The sequence below is a fragment of the Dermacentor albipictus genome, chromosome 2, assembly GCF_038994185.2.
Source record: "Dermacentor albipictus isolate Rhodes 1998 colony chromosome 2, USDA_Dalb.pri_finalv2, whole genome shotgun sequence".
NCBI lineage: Eukaryota > Metazoa > Arthropoda > Arachnida > Ixodida > Ixodidae > Dermacentor > Dermacentor albipictus.
Window position 1 is genome coordinate 24,953,142 of NC_091822.1, and position 17,248 is coordinate 24,970,389.

The 17,248-nt window shown below is 48.8% G+C and overlaps 1 protein-coding gene across 1 annotated transcript in view; it reads left to right on the plus strand.

Annotated features, from left to right (window-relative positions):
- Positions 1-17,248, plus strand: part of LOC135897917 (branched-chain alpha-ketoacid dehydrogenase kinase-like) — a 114,111-nt gene that overhangs the window by 42,162 nt on the left and 54,701 nt on the right. The window contains exons 4-5 of the mRNA XM_065426607.2: positions 831-878; positions 5,356-5,475. Coding sequence (XP_065282679.1) covers positions 831-878; positions 5,356-5,475 — 168 coding nt within the window. The remainder of the gene's footprint in view (positions 1-830; positions 879-5,355; positions 5,476-17,248) is intronic.

Consider the following 17,248-nt stretch of genomic DNA (forward strand, 5'->3'; position numbering starts at 1 on the left):
TTGACCACAGCCATTATAAAGCCTACACATAATAAAGGCGAGTTTGGTTGTAGACTTCTTTTTTTTTTCTTTGTCATTGAAGTGCGGAATGTGATGAAAAGAATGAAATGGGGCATCTGCTTGAGAATGGTTGGTGCGTGCAGACGGCTTGGTTTGTCTTGAAGAGACATTCGCGTAGTATTCGACAGTGCGATCATTATTAGCTAGACTTGGCACACGACATATCGCTGCGGCAAGTTGGGGGTGCAATCATTACGCAGGAAATAAAAAAGAGCGAATTTTGACGAAAAAATTCAGGGGTGCGATCATTATGCGAGTGCGATCATTATGCAAGTAAATACGGTAAATGGGATAACAGCTGCTCATTATTCTAAAACTATTCAATATTCGATTTGATCTGATTAGCTTCTGGCACTTTCCTCTTCGAATTCGATTCGGTGTCAAAATATTTATTTGAACACCCCTACCTTGTAGCAAGTGATGTCTTTCATCTCTGTGTACAAATTTTTTTTTGTTAGCGCTAAATTTGTTTTTTGTCTTCAAACTCTGCAGCCGCACTCTCTGCACAGCCATTCTTTAAACACGAACCGGCCGGTAATGTGTTATGTGATGGGAGAACTCTCTTTTGTCCATGAGGCAGCCATAAGCCTCGTATAGGATATATATGAGCCAGAAAATGTTCCACTGTCGTTTGGTGTTCACAGTGTAAAGAATTGCAACTACGCGTGCTTCAGCAGCACAGTGTCTGAGACACTTGACAGTACACTCTGTTACTTAGTCGAGAAAGAACTGCCCTGACAAAGATTGTGCCCTGTCATTCTCTGTTCTAGCACGAACTGTACACCCAGACATTTTACCTGCTCACCGAGATCCCTCCGGTAAGTACCTGCAGCTGCACTGCACATTGTCCGCAGTTTTCTTTATTTTGTCAATTTCTTTTTCGGAATGACTTGCTGCAAGGCATACCACATAAATGTTCAATTTGCAAGAAGTTCACACGAATGCGCGAAATGCTATGCATGCTCTTGCATGAGACAGTCCCTTGAAGCGGTCATGTATTGGGCCATGCGAGAGGGTCGTCTCTTCATTTCGATGTTGACATGTGTGTTTGTACATCTTTCTCCAGTAACCACTTTTCACCGGCTAACAAATTTTAAACATTACCGCTCGGAGCAGGATGCACCTGCATGTGTCGAATGTTATCGATGGTTCTATCCATTCTCCGCTGTCACCGAACCTTGCATGATCTGTTTGTATGTGCGACACAAATTGTGTGGTGCTTCGTGGAAGACACACGGGTATCAGCGATGAGTCATGCATAAAAAAACCGACGCATTTGACCGGCAGATCAGATTTTCGCCGATCACCGACTGTGATCACCGCTATCCTTGTGCTTTAAAAGGAGCCTGAAATGATTTTGACGTTTTTGTACAAATGTATCGAGTCATTAGAGTAGGCCCTCCTGATCAAAAATTGACGCATATAAGTGCTCTATGTAAAGTGTTCAATTTATTATAAGGTTTTAAAAATGTACATCGCTGCCAATCACACCACATCGCTCGGCTGAATTTTAAGCTGCCCCTACCCATTTGTTGTCATTTGCCCCAATGATATTAGTAGGGTGACCTATCCGATTGGCTGCCCAGGGCGTGTCATCAATAACTTTTCCAACTTTGTATGGAACAAATGTTGCTTGTAATAGTTGGAATGTTAGTTATTTGTTTCTATAAAAAGAAAGTAACAGAAAGAGAATACACTAGAACAATTTCTCACTACAGTCGAACCCGGCTATATCGTAACTCGCAAAAAAAACACCTATAAGTTCGATACAGAGCATAATTTGATACATATAAGCCTGCTAAATAATTAAATGTCATAAAAGCACATACCATTTATAAAATCACTTTATTGATGAAACTAGCTTATTTCGCACAAATTAGTTGTAGCAGGCTTGTGACGCCCCCCAGGCATAATGTTCGTTCGCCGCCAGGCTCGGTGGCCTGCTAAAGCTCGGCAGGCAACAGTGGTCACCGCACCACAATAAACGCCGACGAGCGCGGCTGCTCGCCGGTCACCATCATCATCAGCAGCACCACCACGCTGCGGCGCGTCCGTCTATTGGAGGGTGCCTCGAGCCCTCCCTTGCTCACGAGCCCGGGATACTCGTGACACTGGCGACGAGGCTGGCGACGAGTACCCACGGATCGTCCCACGCCGCCGCGAGCGGCGACGTGGGACGAAGCACCCCCCGTTGCTGTCGCCATGCCACTGTATGGAAGGCTCGAGCCGTTCGAGGGAGATGGGTCCGCCTGGCAAATTTACAAGGAGCAAGTCCACGTGTTCTTCCGGGCAAACGACACACCCGAGGCCAAACGGTGGGACATTTTCCTGGCCAGCTGCGGGACCCACGTCTTCAGCCTCCTGCTCGACCTTCTCAAGCCAGCCACGCCGCACGTTAAGTCGCTGGGTGAGCTGCTCGCCATACTGCGCTCGCATTTCAACCCAGCACCGTCCACACTAATGGAGCGTTTCCGCTTCAACAACCGGAGCCGCCGGGAAGGAGAGACCCTCGGGCAATTTGTTGCTGCACTACGAGGGTTAGCGAGTGCCTGCGTTTTCGGGGACCAACTGGATTCGCTGCTCTGGGACCGTTTCGTCTGCGGAATCAACAACCCTGCCATGCAGACACAACTCCTGGAGCTTCCCGACCCCTCGCTGGGCGACGCCGTGAAGGCAGCGCTGGCAATGGAAACTGCCGCCAAGGGCGCCGGCGAGATTGCTTGTGCGACTGGCTCATCGTCGGCGGAAGCGGCGTTCAACAAGTTCGCGACAAAAGCTACTACCTGCGGTCGCTGTGGTGGTGCCCACTCCCCTTCACAGTGCCAGTTCTCTCAAGCACAATGCTTTACGTGTGGGAAAACTGGGCACCTGGCACATGTATGCCGAAGGGGGAGGACGAACAGCAAACAGCAGCAGCAGCCCGATTCAAGCCCAGGTACAACACAAGCCCGCAGCCAGGGTAGCTGTCGCAAGGGTACGCGGTGGAGGCATGCGGCAGCAAGCTCAAGTTCTTCCTCGGCCAGGCTCCACGTCGTGGCCGAGGACCCACCGATTTTCGACATGTGGAACACAGGCTTTGTACCGTCGTCTGTGCTGCCATACATGCTGACCGTCGAAGTCTGCGGGCACCCCATTTCCATGGAACTGGACACGGGCCAGCGTGTCTGTAATGGCCGGGAAGCTCTTCAAGCGTACTTTCCCTGGCGTGTTCGTCGAGGCTTCGGGCGTGATGCTGTGCAGCTACTCCGGCCAACTCTCCCAGGTCCAGGGTCAGGCAAAGGTCAGCGTTCGCTTTTGCAACAGGGAGGCGACCCTTCCCCTTTACTTAACGAAGGGGTCGTCGCTGACGCTGCTGGGCCGAAACTGGATTCATGCATTGGGCGTTCGTCTTTCAAAGTACCAGGAAGCCAACCTGGATGTGGTGCAGAGCTGCCAAATCTGCCAGGAGAATCAGCGAGCCTCGCATCGTGTGGAAATCACCCCCTGGCCGTTCCCACAGAGACCCTGGTCCCGCCTACAAGTGGATTTTGGGGGACCCCTTAAGGGCCAGTACTTCCTGGTGGTGGTGGACGTCTTTTCAAAGTGGGTGGAGGTTCTACCTGTCACCACTCCATCAGCAGGCGCGACCATTGCGGCGCTACGCCAGGTCTTCGCTGCCCAGGGGTTGCCTGATGTCATCGTGTCCGACAATGGTCCTGCTTTCGCCAGCACAGAGTACCTGGCCTGGCTTACGAAAAACGGAATCCGTCGGATGATGGTTCGACCGTACCACCCTGCTTCAAATGATGCAGCCGAGCGGGTGGTGCAAACCGTTAAAGACAAGCTCTAGAAGAGCTAGACTGGGGATTTCCGGACACAGATTGCCCGGATACTATTCCAGTACCGAACCACACCTCACGATGTCACTGGCTGTGCCCCCTGTGAGCTCCTGCTGGGTCGGATGGTGGACGTCTTGCATCCGGACCTCCATGACGTCCGGATGGTGGACGTCGCATCTGGACGTTTCACATCCGGACCTCCCTTGTTCACGAGCCCGGGTGGATTGTGACATTAGTCCTGCATTTTCTTCTGCTTGGGCAATTGCGCTGCCTGCGACGCACGCACTTCCCCACATTGTCTAAGGAGTCAGAATAGCTGAGGCCACAACCTTCCGTATTCGCGCAGAAGCTCCGGACTAGTGCGAATGCACCAATCACTTTGGAGAATGTGGGCAAATGACTGTCATTGCTTTCCTCATTGTGCCCACTTTCATTTGTGCTTGGTACAATGTTGGCAATGTATTCTTCGTTTTCGGTCTCTCCCATAGCCGCGACAGCATCATCTGCACTCACAAACTCGTCCACCGTTGATTCGTCCCGGAAATTCTGACAGCTCGCTCCAAACTTCGGCAACACCGGCAACGGCTTTGTCGCATTCATCAGAATTTATAGTCATCACCGAGCACATGGAAACCGGCACGTTTGAAGAAGCACTCGTACATGGCTGTGCGTACGCGTTGGGTGCCATGGGCATTGGGTCGCGAATCTGGCCGCTTTAGCCCTAATCGTGCCGAGAGTGCTCCTCGGAATCTTGCACGCTGCCGGGACATCCGACTTCTCACTGCATTCGAGCCGATTTATGATTTTGACCTTCACGACGAAAGGCGAATTCTGCCACTTTATCATGGCAACACTGCGGGAGAAGGCCCACAAAGCACAAACACAATGAATCTGAAAAGCAGCGAGACATCTGGCACTTTTGTCATCTTGTACGACGAGAGCACGAGAGGCTCGCCCGAGCAGCCCGAGGCTGCGCAGTCACGGTAGGGAGAGCGGTTGGATGAAGTCACGCCGGCGGGTTTCCCTGCTACTGCGAGGGAAAGCGAACTTCTGGGGGCACTTTTCCGCTGCTCGACATTCGATATATCGGGAGTCGTTGCTATATTTGTTCGATGTAAGCATAACTTTTGCTATATATACTCATTGTAACTATACCGTGACCAAAAATTGTTCGATATGTAGAATAATTCTATGTAAACGGGTTCGATATAGTAGGGTTCGACTGTACTGTAATTGTAACATGTGTCCACCATAGTGTAAATAACCTAAAGAAAAAAGAAGCTACTCAAAGAAGTATACAAGAACGTATCTGACTATAGTAGATTTTGGCAATACCTTGGGGACAGGTGGCAGGAACTTGTAGCATAGAGTAACAGTAAAACAAGCCACATGCCAATACTTGTGACCTGAGCGATGCCTGAGAAATTTTCGCGGCACTCAAGGGAATGCAGCAACCAGTGATCGTGCGTGCCTGCAGGTGACAGACTTCGATTCGGAGAGCCGCTACTCGGAGACCGTGCAGCAGGTCTTGGATGACCACAAGGACGTCGTGACGCAACTTGCGGCCGGCTTCAAGGAGTGCCGCAAGCACATCAAGGTCAGTCGGCGCACTCCCCTTCCCTCTCCATTCTTTGTTCGGTTCCCATTTGGGTTTGACCGTATACGCTGACCATGTCTATCGTAGCCACAATAGAATTGGTCGGCCTATAGGGCTTTTGGCCTGCCAAAGTAGCTGTGGTCGAGCTGGCATCCTGCCGTGGTGCGCTCGACTTGCACCAACTGCTGTTTGCATTCTGACAAATACGATGCTAGAGAGAAGTCGTGCCGTGATCCCGTCTGTCTAATGGTCATCCTGGAATCGAAAGAAAGGGCTTTTAGGTATAGGTCCGATCATTCGATTTTTTTGCGCATCGAAGGTACCCACCCCGCAACATAATTTAACTAGAATGTACGCTTATTTCACCTGATACATGTATTGCGTGTACATTAACCACATTGTCTTATTAGGGAATTTTGGAAATAGCCTGTCCAAGCAGCTTTGTGAACCCAAAATCCGAGACTCCACTTTTCGTCTTTTGTGTTCTTTTGAACACCTGGCTGACAGCTTTCCTTAACTTTGAGTATAGTACCCCTATTTCTGAAGCGCCCTATTACGCGGTCTTATTGCACAGGTCTTCCCAGGCCTTGTGCAGAACAGATGGCCGACTGACTGATTACCCTCCGCTGTTTCTCGGTTGTGCAGCGTGCGCAACATATAAATTTTTTTTTTTTACTCTGGTACTGCCGAATTACGCAAGGTATAAACGTAAACCTAACCTTCTGTTTACCATATAGGAAAACGTACTTCTCTCGCGTGAAAACTGAAAATAAATAATATTAAACAACTTTTATATTGTTTTAATTCAACTTCAGTTTTATATTTTGAGCGCAGTACACCCTGTTCCCAGCTTCCGAGTTTGGAAGGAGGCCCTGCAGATATTTTGCGGCGTAGTTTCTGGGTGCCCATTTTCCACCCATTAGCAGGGCATTGGTCGTGGCTGTGGGACATCACAGCTGCCACTAGAACGTGCCTGCCGGTAAAATAGGTACAAGCGCGGGATGGTGATCGGCCTAAAGGACATCGACACTTGGAAAGAGGATTCCCCAGCCCGAGGTATTGCCCTCTAGTTGGTGCAACCGCACCACAGGGGAAATTGCCGGCATGGGGCCTGAATCACCTGCTTCCTTGCATAGCCCTGGCATATGGCTTGTAATGCAAAAGTAATGTGACATATATATTAGTGTAAGCATTAATGCGGACTTCATCTTCATCTGTATAAAGTCATCATAAATCATCGGCTCGTGTTCGTTTCTTGCATCGGCACCATTTTTCCTTCTTGGAATAAAGTGTTGTCGCGACCGTGGTATTTCAATTGGTGGAGGGGCTTTAAGGTCCCTTTGACCGCAGTCCTCTTCAAGATCTCTCCTGGAGCTATGTTCAGGACGCCGCTTACGCCAAGAGGCGGCCATGTCGCAAGACCCGCCCGTAGCGTCCACCAGCTCAGTTCAAGTGCCAGCCACCCCCCACTCCCAGCCCTGCCAACAACCGGTATCATGATCCTGAAATCTTCTCTGGCTTGCCTGGTGAAGACGTTGAAGACTGGCTCAACAACTACGATGGACACGTGTCAGTGAGTACAACTGGAGCGAGACATCGAGGTTTAAAAACGTATCATTTTACATCTCTCAAGTTGCAAACATATGGAACTGAATCACGAGAGAGACTTCCGTGATTTGTCGTCTTTCAAGGAGCAGCTACGGCAGATATTTAGCGCATCCACGGTTCATTCGGAAGTTCCGAAAAAAAAAAAGAGGCTGTCTGTGCGCGTCCAGCATTATGGCGAGTCATATACCTCGTACATTGAGGAAATCCTCATGCTTTGCTGCTGCGTCGACAGTGCCATGCCAGAAACTGACTCCATGCAACACCTTCTTAAGGGGTATAGGATCTACTGCCTTCAATGCACTCGCCGCTCAAAACCCTTTGACGGTGTTGGACGTCGTCTCCGTCTGTCAGCACCTCGACGCCCTGCAATCAATCCGCTTGCAACTGGACTTTTCCGGCAACCCCCTGGCAAACAGTATTGAGCTTCGCTCTATCATTCGAGCCATAATTTGTGAGGAATTGCAAGTGCGTGGCTCACCCCCTTGCAGCAGGCTGGACATGAGTCCAGCCTGCTTCTAATGACCTGCATGGCATTATTAGGAGGAATTGGCCTCCCTTCAGAACGCCCAGCTGTCCCACAACCGGCTTCTTACGCCCAGGTTGCTGCAATGCCAGCTGCACCGTCTCCAATCACACTGCCTGCGCCTGTTCACGATCACCTGGCCCCTTTAGTCGCCCGAGCTCAGACCTGCCTTACTCTTCTGCCTGACGTTCGTCGAGGCCTATCTGCTATTACTGCGGCTTTCGAGGACATATCTCCCGGTTTTGCTGATGCTGCCAGCAAGATGAACGTTGTGGTTACGCTGCCTTTGAATGCGATGAGGCACCTCCTCGTGTCTACCGCACTTGTAACGATAATCCTCCTGCTCACCGATCTCCATTTCCGGCCGCCTTCTCCAACATTACCCACAACACGTGTGCCTCGTGACGCCACTGCCCATCGCCGCTCCAACGTTCTGTTTCACCACTTCAGCCTGTCTCCCAACTCCATGTCCAGCAATCGGGAAACTAACCAGTGCAGTTTTTGGAGGGAAAACTGCATCACCGCAAAGTGCTCCAAGTCCTCCTGAATGTCTGTTGAACATGTTGGTGTCTGTGGAGGGTGTGCATTTGTTAGCTCTGACACAGGCGCTACTATATCTGTTATGCATGCGAACCTGTGCTCTCGTCTGCGGAAAGGGAAGACGCCTTATGTTGGATCGTCCTTGATTGGGGCTAATGGAGAAATAATTCGGCCGTCAGCCCAGTGTACAGCATGCGTCTTCATTGATGGTATCCGTCATCACATTGAGTTCACAATTTTATTCCCGTGCACTCCTGAACTAATTTTAGGTTGGGACTTCCTCTCGTCAGCATCCGCTTCAATCTCTTGCCGTCAACATGTAGTCCATATGACCGAGTCAGTTCATTGCAGCGGGAGTGACAAAGAGCCACGACTGCGTTTTCTCGCTGTTGCCAATTCTGTACTGCCTCCCGGTCACGAGCAAATCATAACTCTCTTCTACAGACATCACCAATGGCAACGTGTTCATCACTCCTTATGGCCACTGTCTTGCCTGTGGGATTGTCTTCGCTTCCTGCCTGGTGCGTTTCAGAGAAAGGTCCGCATTAATCATCGCTTTAAACACGACCACTGAGACAATCCTCCTACCTCAAAGCTCTGCAGTGACCCGTTATGTGGACACCCAACTAGTCTCCCTGCTTCCTCTTGCCACCTTGCAAGTTCTTCCTCAACAGGGCAGATCTGTTTCATCTGCCCTTGCTTCCGTGATAACTCATGACCTTACTGCTGCTCAGAGTGAAGTGTTGCTAAAATTGCTCACGAAGCATCAGGCCTTCTTTGATATGGATACTTCCTCATTCGGACACACCTCCGTTGCCTCCCACCGTATCGACACCGATGGCCAGACTATTGTACGCCATCATCCCTACTGAGTCTCTTTGGCCGAACGCAAAATCGAGGAGAATGTTGCTGATATGCTGAAAAGAAACATCATACGTCCCTCTGCCAGTTCTTGGTCATCACACGTCGTTTTGGTGGACAAGAAGGATCGATCGGTACGATTTTGTGTTAACTACTGCGCACTATACAAGTTCAGCCGTAGGGATGTATATTCGATGCCTCGTATCGATGACGCCCTTGATTCTTTGCAAGGTACGCGATACTTTTCCAGCCTTGATCTTCGCTTCGGATATTGGCAAATTTCAATGCACAAAGCGGACAATAGAAAACCGCATTTTCTACTCCAGAAGGTCTTTATACGAGTTTAATGTAATGCTCTCGGCCTATGCAATGCTCCCGCCACATTTGAAAGAATGATCGACACTGTTCTTCGCGGCCTCAAGTGGAAAGCTTGTCTATGTTACTTCGACGAGATCGTCGTGTTTTCCTCGACTTTCACTGACCACCTACAACAGTTAGATGAAGTGCTCACATGCCTTTCTGATGCTGGACTCTTAACTAAACACGAGGAAGTGCCATTTCGCAAGCACAACCATTAATTTCCTGGGTCATCTTGTTAGCGAAGACGGAATTGAGCCCGATCCGGACAAAATTTCTGCAGTGCTCAACTTTCCACACCCGATTCGCGCAAAAGAACTGCGCAGCTTCCTTGGACTCGCCTCATACTTTCTATGTTTTATCCGGAACTTCGCCAGCATTGCCTCGCCCCTCCAGAAGCTCCTTGCTAGTTCCAGTTCCTTCGATTGAAACGATCAGTATGAAGCCGCTTTTCAAGAACTCAAGTGCGCTAATATCCCCACCTGTTCTTTGTCATTTGGTGTTAGCAGGGAAATGAAAATGGTGTGATATTTTTCAGCCATATTTAGCTAGTTTTTTTTTTCCTTTTGTTTCTTTCGTTTTTTCCCCATGAGCTGAACAGTGTGCCTCCGGAGCACTGATCGCAGGTCCACAAGCTTTTATTTATTTCAGTGACTTAACTAGTTGTGGCCATTACAGTTGATGGGTGCCGATGCTGCGGGACAGCGCCCCTGTTCTCGTTTAATTCTTATTGCGATAGCAATCACATGGACATCGTGCCATCGTTGCCATGAGGTTTTGTATGAAGTCCAGGTGCGATAAGACTGGAACCGTGCACCGTGTGCTGTAGGTGCGAGTGAAAGCATGCGAATCGAGAATAGTGCCTTGATCACTCGCGTACAAGGGACAAAGGCCGGCAGGAGGTGCACTGATGGGCAAGACAGTCGGAGCCGGGGGAAAGTGGGGGGAAGGGGTCTACTCCAGTTGCGGCTGCATATGGCACGGCTGAGCGTGGCCGCGTCTGCCTTATGTTGAAAGCAATCTGTGGTGAGTACAAATCCTAGGAGTGCCGAGGGTCGATATCTTCATGTGCGCTGTGCTCTCGCGGCGTATTTTGCATTGAAACGAGATGTAGCATAAAGGGCAATGTGCTTGCTGCTGCTGCCGCTCTTCCTCATGCCTGTGTTTCATGGCGACTGTTCGAGTTCATTGAGTGAGATGTGTTCATGTGTTTGCTCGCCTGTGCACGCGTGACACCATGCTTTTTTATTTAGTAAGACAGTGTTTGCAAGTTTACACGACCAATAAAACCACTACCCCTACTTCGTATAGCTGTTCAATAATTTGCTATTGTAATCATTTTATGTCCCCCTGGTTGGGCGCGTACTTTAAGCCAACACTTTTTGTCCCTGCCGTTACTACATTCCTCACATCCTAACTTATGGATCTCCTTTTTTCTTCTAGTTTTTTATTTGTATATAAGTAACTTGTTTGTGATACGATAGCCTGCTAGCATTCTCTAGGCTCACCCCTTTATTTCTTTGTTACTTTCTTTCTTTCATTCTTTCTTTTTGAGACATACACTGTCGGTCAGTACCCGTCATATACTGTAGTCATTTAATTGCGAGACGGCCACTCCGTTTTGGCGCTGTGCCGTGATTTTGCTTGGCGCTTGTGGTGAGCTCTGAAGCTGCGCTCCAGAGCCGTCACTTTACTGGTTAGGTTCACTGACGCATGGATTGCGGTCTTTGCTGTCTGGGAGAGCATGCACCAAGTGCAGTGCTCCCAGTGGTGATCTGATGATGAGTGTCGTCGACATGGGACATTGAGTCGTTGTCGCCGGAACTCTATGGTCGCTGGCAAAAGTTGTTTCAAGTAGAAGTATTCAATAGTTTTCGAATCTAAAACGAATATTTTCAACACGAAGGCTCCCATACAGAATCGAGTGTCGAAGACTTTGCACTTGGAACGATCAGTGAGAGTTTGAATATATTAAGCACTAATTAATAAATAATTACCCCTAATTAAACACTAAATAATGGGTAGTTGAATTGTAGCTGTTTTGGGTGGCAACCTAATTGAAATCCATGGGACACAGGATCTGGTTCACTCAAAAAAGCTACTGACTTTTTCCCCCCGAAAGGTATTGCATCTGCCACGAAACTCAACTTCAGATTTACTGAAGATGGAAAAAAAAAGAAAAAAAAAAGAAGAAAAATGCAGATATTCTAAAGAAAGACAAACTAATTGTCATGCAAAAATTCATTTATTTATTTATTTATTTATTATGGGATATGTGTCTGATATGTCATTTATAACCGTGTGCCATCCTAGATATGATCGTTAAGAAAAATTGGGGCAGTTACGGTTCTAGAATACTAGTAATGCTAGTCTACCGTGAGCGGGAATGATCTTGGTAAGCTATAACATATCCAAAAATTAGAGGTTGGCTTGAATTTTCGGCATTAGCTCTTCATAACGTCATGAGATTTGGTCAGTGTAGGTATGCACAAACTTGTATTGCATTGCATGCTAAAGGAGCATAACACTCGGCCTTTGTTGCGAGTGCGTCTCTGTGGTGGGAACATGTTTTGATATCCGTTACTTTGCATGCGGGAAATTCTGGCACGAAATGAAGAAAAAAAATAAAGGTTATAGTGCCCTTTCTTTGCTCCTCTAATAGCCAACCATTCTCTGTCGAATGGATGCGAATCACTTATATAGAATGAATTTCACCAGTGTTCGTGTGACCCTTTATGAACGCTGCAACTTTTTGTCAGGGCTGTGCCACCAAGGGTAGAAGGAGTCGGGGACACCTTTTTGTTTCACTTTTAGCTACTTCTTGGCCAAAGCACGTAGGGCATGCTGCCCATAATCTGAAGGCGTGGAACCTCAAACTGCGTGCCTTCTCTCGGCCAAGAACTTGTCGCCTTCGAGACAGCTTGTGTTTTACGTCTCCTAGAAAGGAGATCGGCCGCCTGTTCAGTGTATATAATGCCCCTAGGTGTATATATCACTCAACAAGGCACTGCCGAAGAGTGCACACGGCGGCGCATTTCATGACCGTTTTATTTGGGATGTGGCAACTGAGCAGCGCACCACTTCTGACTTTGAGTAGCTGAAAGAAGTACGAGTTGGTTGGCCAGGCCTTGCGTGCCTTGACACGACCCCCATTGCGTTCCACTAATCCTTTTGTGAAGCTTCAATTTGTTTGGAGGGACACAGTGAGCAATTAAGGGCGGACAGCAGAGAAGCCACTGTTCACCCCTAAGATCACATACAACAGCTTGGGTGCCAATATTTGGTACTGGTGTGTGACAACCCAACTCATAGCTTGCTTTGCACTGTATATAAGTAGGTGAGAGCAAGTGGCGAGGAGGAAAAAGTGCCAGTAGGCGAGAATAAAACTGCGGTGGTGGCGTGCTTGTTTATCAAACACCTGTAACTTTTCTTTCACTGCACCACATCAAGACATTATTTCGGCTCTATTTTCATTCTAACCTAGTACATAACTGCCACTATGTAAATAATTTTAAAGCTCGGAGTGGCTTAGGAGACCTTTAAGCTATGAATGATTGTGGAGGTAGATGCTGTTGTGAAAACAGGGGTCTGAGTGGCCAAGAAGGTTCCATTACTGGAACCTTCATGGCCAGATGCTGGTCGAAAGAGAGGTCCAGAACGATGTCTGAGTGATGATAAAATCAAGTTTTATGTACAAATTTACTTGATGAAGGTTTACAAGGACAACTGTATGATTCTCGGAGCACACTACATGTCAAAGTCTTTACATGTCTGAGCACCCTTACACAACACTCAAGCTCCGCTATTTAAGCAGATGATTTCCCCTCTTTGGCTCAACGAGAGAATTCAATGTCCTTTTCTCAGCCAATTGGATTGTCGCATCGCCCGCAAAATCACACTTGTGGTGTTTGTTGCACCACTCTGCTGGACTCCACCTCTGGCGTCTAGCCTTCAACCTGCCCTTGATTCAATGAAGAGACAATTGCATCTGAATCCTGGGTTGAGGCTGTTCCAGGGAAGTTGTCAGTGTTGCCTCTTTGCAGCAACTTGTAGGCGCTCGGTAATGGCCAGCTTGTTGTGATTTTCGTCTTGACTGTCGCCACTACTTCTAAAGAATGCGGTAGTTGTGGTTACCTTAAAGGGCCCCTCACCAAGTCTGGCCATTTTGAGCTGACAAACACAAAGCATACAATGCGCGATAACAATTGCGTCTGCAAAGGATTGCATCGCTACGCGCCTCGGAAAGACCTGAAATTTTTAACCAAACGCCGTTTTCCCTTCTCCTCGCGGCCACCGCGCTCCAAGCAGCAGGATGACGTACACGTGCTAGTGTGTCTACGTGCACGTGTTTGCTGTGACATTGCTCATAGTGACATGTGACCTCAAGAATCATTCACGGCGACGTCTCTTATTTCTGTAATCTGTTGCTTGAATAGAAGAATTAAAGTTTAGAAAAGTAATAAAACACACAAACCGAGTGTCTGCATGTTTTTGTTTTACTTTGCACCACAGCAAGAGAGATGTACTTCCGTTTCGTCTACTTGTTCCCGCGTTGTGCATTCGCTCGAGCAGACATAGAAACTATGTCATTTTTTACTGTGTTCTAGCGTGGGATCATGCTCTATGATCCGCTTGTGTCTGCTTCAGTATTCGTTTAGCACTGACTTATTTCTACTAGTCAGGTGTCCTCGTGCACAGTGCATAAAATCGTGCGCTGCGTGAAATGACACAACTGCAACAGCTCGCACGTGACACTGTCAGCGCTGCGCCACAAAAAAGTGAGGACATACACGAAAATGAAGGCGGGGCCCTTGACATATGCATCACACGATCCTCGAGGTCCGGTATGGGAAAACACAGGGAAGGAATGTCGCTTGCGGAGGCTAGACGGGGCAAGTGCAGAAAGTGTCTTGCTTGGCAGGGGAGCTCACTTTCTGAAATCATGGGTTCGCAGCATTGAAATATTTCTATCTTGGCTATTAATGAGCGGAGTTTTGTGGCAGATCACTCCCTAGAGGACACGTAACAACTTCCAGCATATAACCAAAATTTGCTACGGGGCCTGGTGAGGGGCCCTATAAAGCGAGGTGTCTGCCCGTAAATAGTCTATGCCAGGCCCTGTTGTTGTACAGGTGGGTGCTGGTGCTTCGCGCGAAGCACACAAAGACTGGCATTGGCATTTAGAGACGCACATGGCCAATCACCCATTGCAGTGTCGGGTCCCAGAACTTGTCTCGTTCGTCAGCCCTGGGTCATTGAACTGACAAAGATGTGGCACACAATCACTGTCAATTAGCTTCAGGTGACGCTGGTTTCATCAGCAGCTCTTTGGCTTGGAAAAGACGATAAAGCGGGGATGGCAATCCATAGCTGCACACTCACCAGTGAAGTACCCTTAGTCCCGAATGTATGCCAGGCATAACAATGCTCAAATACCCAGAAGAGCAATTTGACCCACTCACACTCACCCACTTTCAAGGGAACAAACTCCTTGCCACATTTTTTGGTATTTTCTTGCTCATGATGACAGTAGCATAAGTGAGGTTAGCAGTGCGAGGACTGTGAGAAAAATTCTGAGGCAACCTGTTCAATAGATGATTTTAGCTCATCAGACTATGCCATTGCTAGGCCATAGATGCTTGTAACCTCTGGGTGTCGTTAAAGCGACACTAAAGGCAAATACTAAGTTGACATGGACTGTTTAAATACCATTCTAGAAACCTTGCAATGCTTCTTTCGTGCCAAGAAAAGACTTGGTTTACAAGAAAATTGAATCTGAAGGGTCTGAATACCTTTAACGCAATTCAAATCTCCTGTCACTCAACCAGGGAGTGGTGGTGTTGCATGTACCATCACAGCCTTTTGCTACCATTGGCGAGTCAAATGGTGCCCGACAGATGATGGTGCAGTTTTTTGCACAAAATGCAAATGCGAGGCCATGGAGAAACCGAGCCATGACTGAAAAAGTGGCGGATTCGCCACTGCAACTGCTCTTAGTCAAGTGGGGTGGACTTCTTGGGCATTCCGCAACATCACATGGAAGGGGAATTCTCTGCTACTTGCCGTTTGTGCAAGTTTCGTGAACTGGTGCAGCAGTATACGCAGGGATGAAACTACGGAAATGCGGAAGTGCAGGTAGTGCTGAGTCGAAAGAAAACGAAACCTTTCGATCGCCCGCATCGTTTTCAGGGGTAATGCCATTTAGTTCTTTGTTCTAAACTTAAAATAGAACTGGACAAGTAGTATTTTCTTTTGTATTGTAATGCAATTGAATTCTGTTTTATAACGAGTGGTTGATTACTAGTGACAGAATTTAAATGTGAAGTGCGTTCATCAATGAGCAAGTACTTGAATGTCTCAGGGCAGTCTCTAAGTCTATCCTGCATTTAACATCAGAGAGTAATCTCAGTTTTTGTATTACTAAACCTATGTTCATGATAATATTGAAGCCTTAGAGGTTCTGGAGCACTAATCTATCACTTTAGCTTGATCTAATATTTGCCTTTAGTGTCCCTTTAAGCATATTATGCCTTTCGTTTTTGCTGGCATTTTCATAAGTTGTATTTTTTAGGTTTATTTACGGAAGTAGTTTATTCTTTCTTGTAATAGCAAAGAAAGTGAAGCGAGAGCTTGTGGGGAGCACACGCGCCCATCTTCCCCCGCGCCGTCGCGTCGAGCGCCGGCATAGACCGGGGAGAGGCGCACTGTGCCCTCTCCCGATTCTCCATCGCTCTCGCGACGCGCGCGCGCCCTTCCACCCCCACTCGCGGGCGGGTAGCTTACGGGCGAGGAGGACATTCCCCTCGCCCAGGTAAAAAGGTACAAAACAGCGCGACCGGGGGAGACTCTCTCTCTCTGAGGCCGGACCCCTAACCTGCCGGACTGGAGTACCTGCTGCAACCCGTGAGTGACCACGTTGCCTGACTATCCCGGGCAACGAGGCCAGCCTATTTATTACTATTACAGAGAGGACACCCCTCTGCCAGTGTTCTTTATTGCCAGTAGCAATAAACGTTGTTACCGTTGACACCGCTGTTTGCCTTATTCGTCCGAACCCGGCGTAGCCGCGATTCCCGCGCTACGGGTTGGGAGTACCACGGAGCGACTGCGTGGGGCTAGATCCGGAGCTCGCCTTCAGCCCTAGCCGCACGCAAAGTGGAACCCCCACATTTGGCGCTACCAACGTGGGGCGAATTCGGCAACACGGCGCGTCTTCTGGTGTGTGTTCGCGCTAGGACTACCCACGTTTCAGCGAACAATGGCGGCTGGCTTGTCTGACCTCTCAGATTTGTTCATGTTGTCGAATGTAGCGACGCAAAGTCAGCAGCCTATTGCTAACGGGGCGGCAGCTGCTGAACATACCAGCAGCTTTGGTTTTGAGTGTTTCACGCGGAACACTCAGGCTAGCGCGAATGCCACGTGGGCAGAGGGTAATCCCAATACGAGGCGTACCCCGTCGGGCCCCTCGCCGCATCGCGACGCGAACACAGAGGCACACGTGCCACTAGATAACTCAACCCCGACGGCGGAGGCATCCGGCCCTTTGGGCGAGAGTTTGCCGTCTAGCGAGGCAATGCTGCAAAATGCGTTGCAAATCATGCAGAGCTTAGCCGGCGCCCTGCAAGGCACAATGCAGGCCTCGTCGCAGAGCGAGCGACCACTGATTAAGGTAGACATGCCTACCTACAGTGGGTACCACGATCGCACGAGTGCGAGTGAGTACCTCGACCGTCTACTGTATTACCAGCAGGCAACCGGGCTTTCAGACGCCGAACTTTTCGCGCGCGTGATCCCGGTTTCACTGACCGACCAGGCGGCTCGATGGTTCCGACTGACCGGACACCGATGCCGCACAGTAGAAGAGTTCCGCGCGAACTTCCGCGA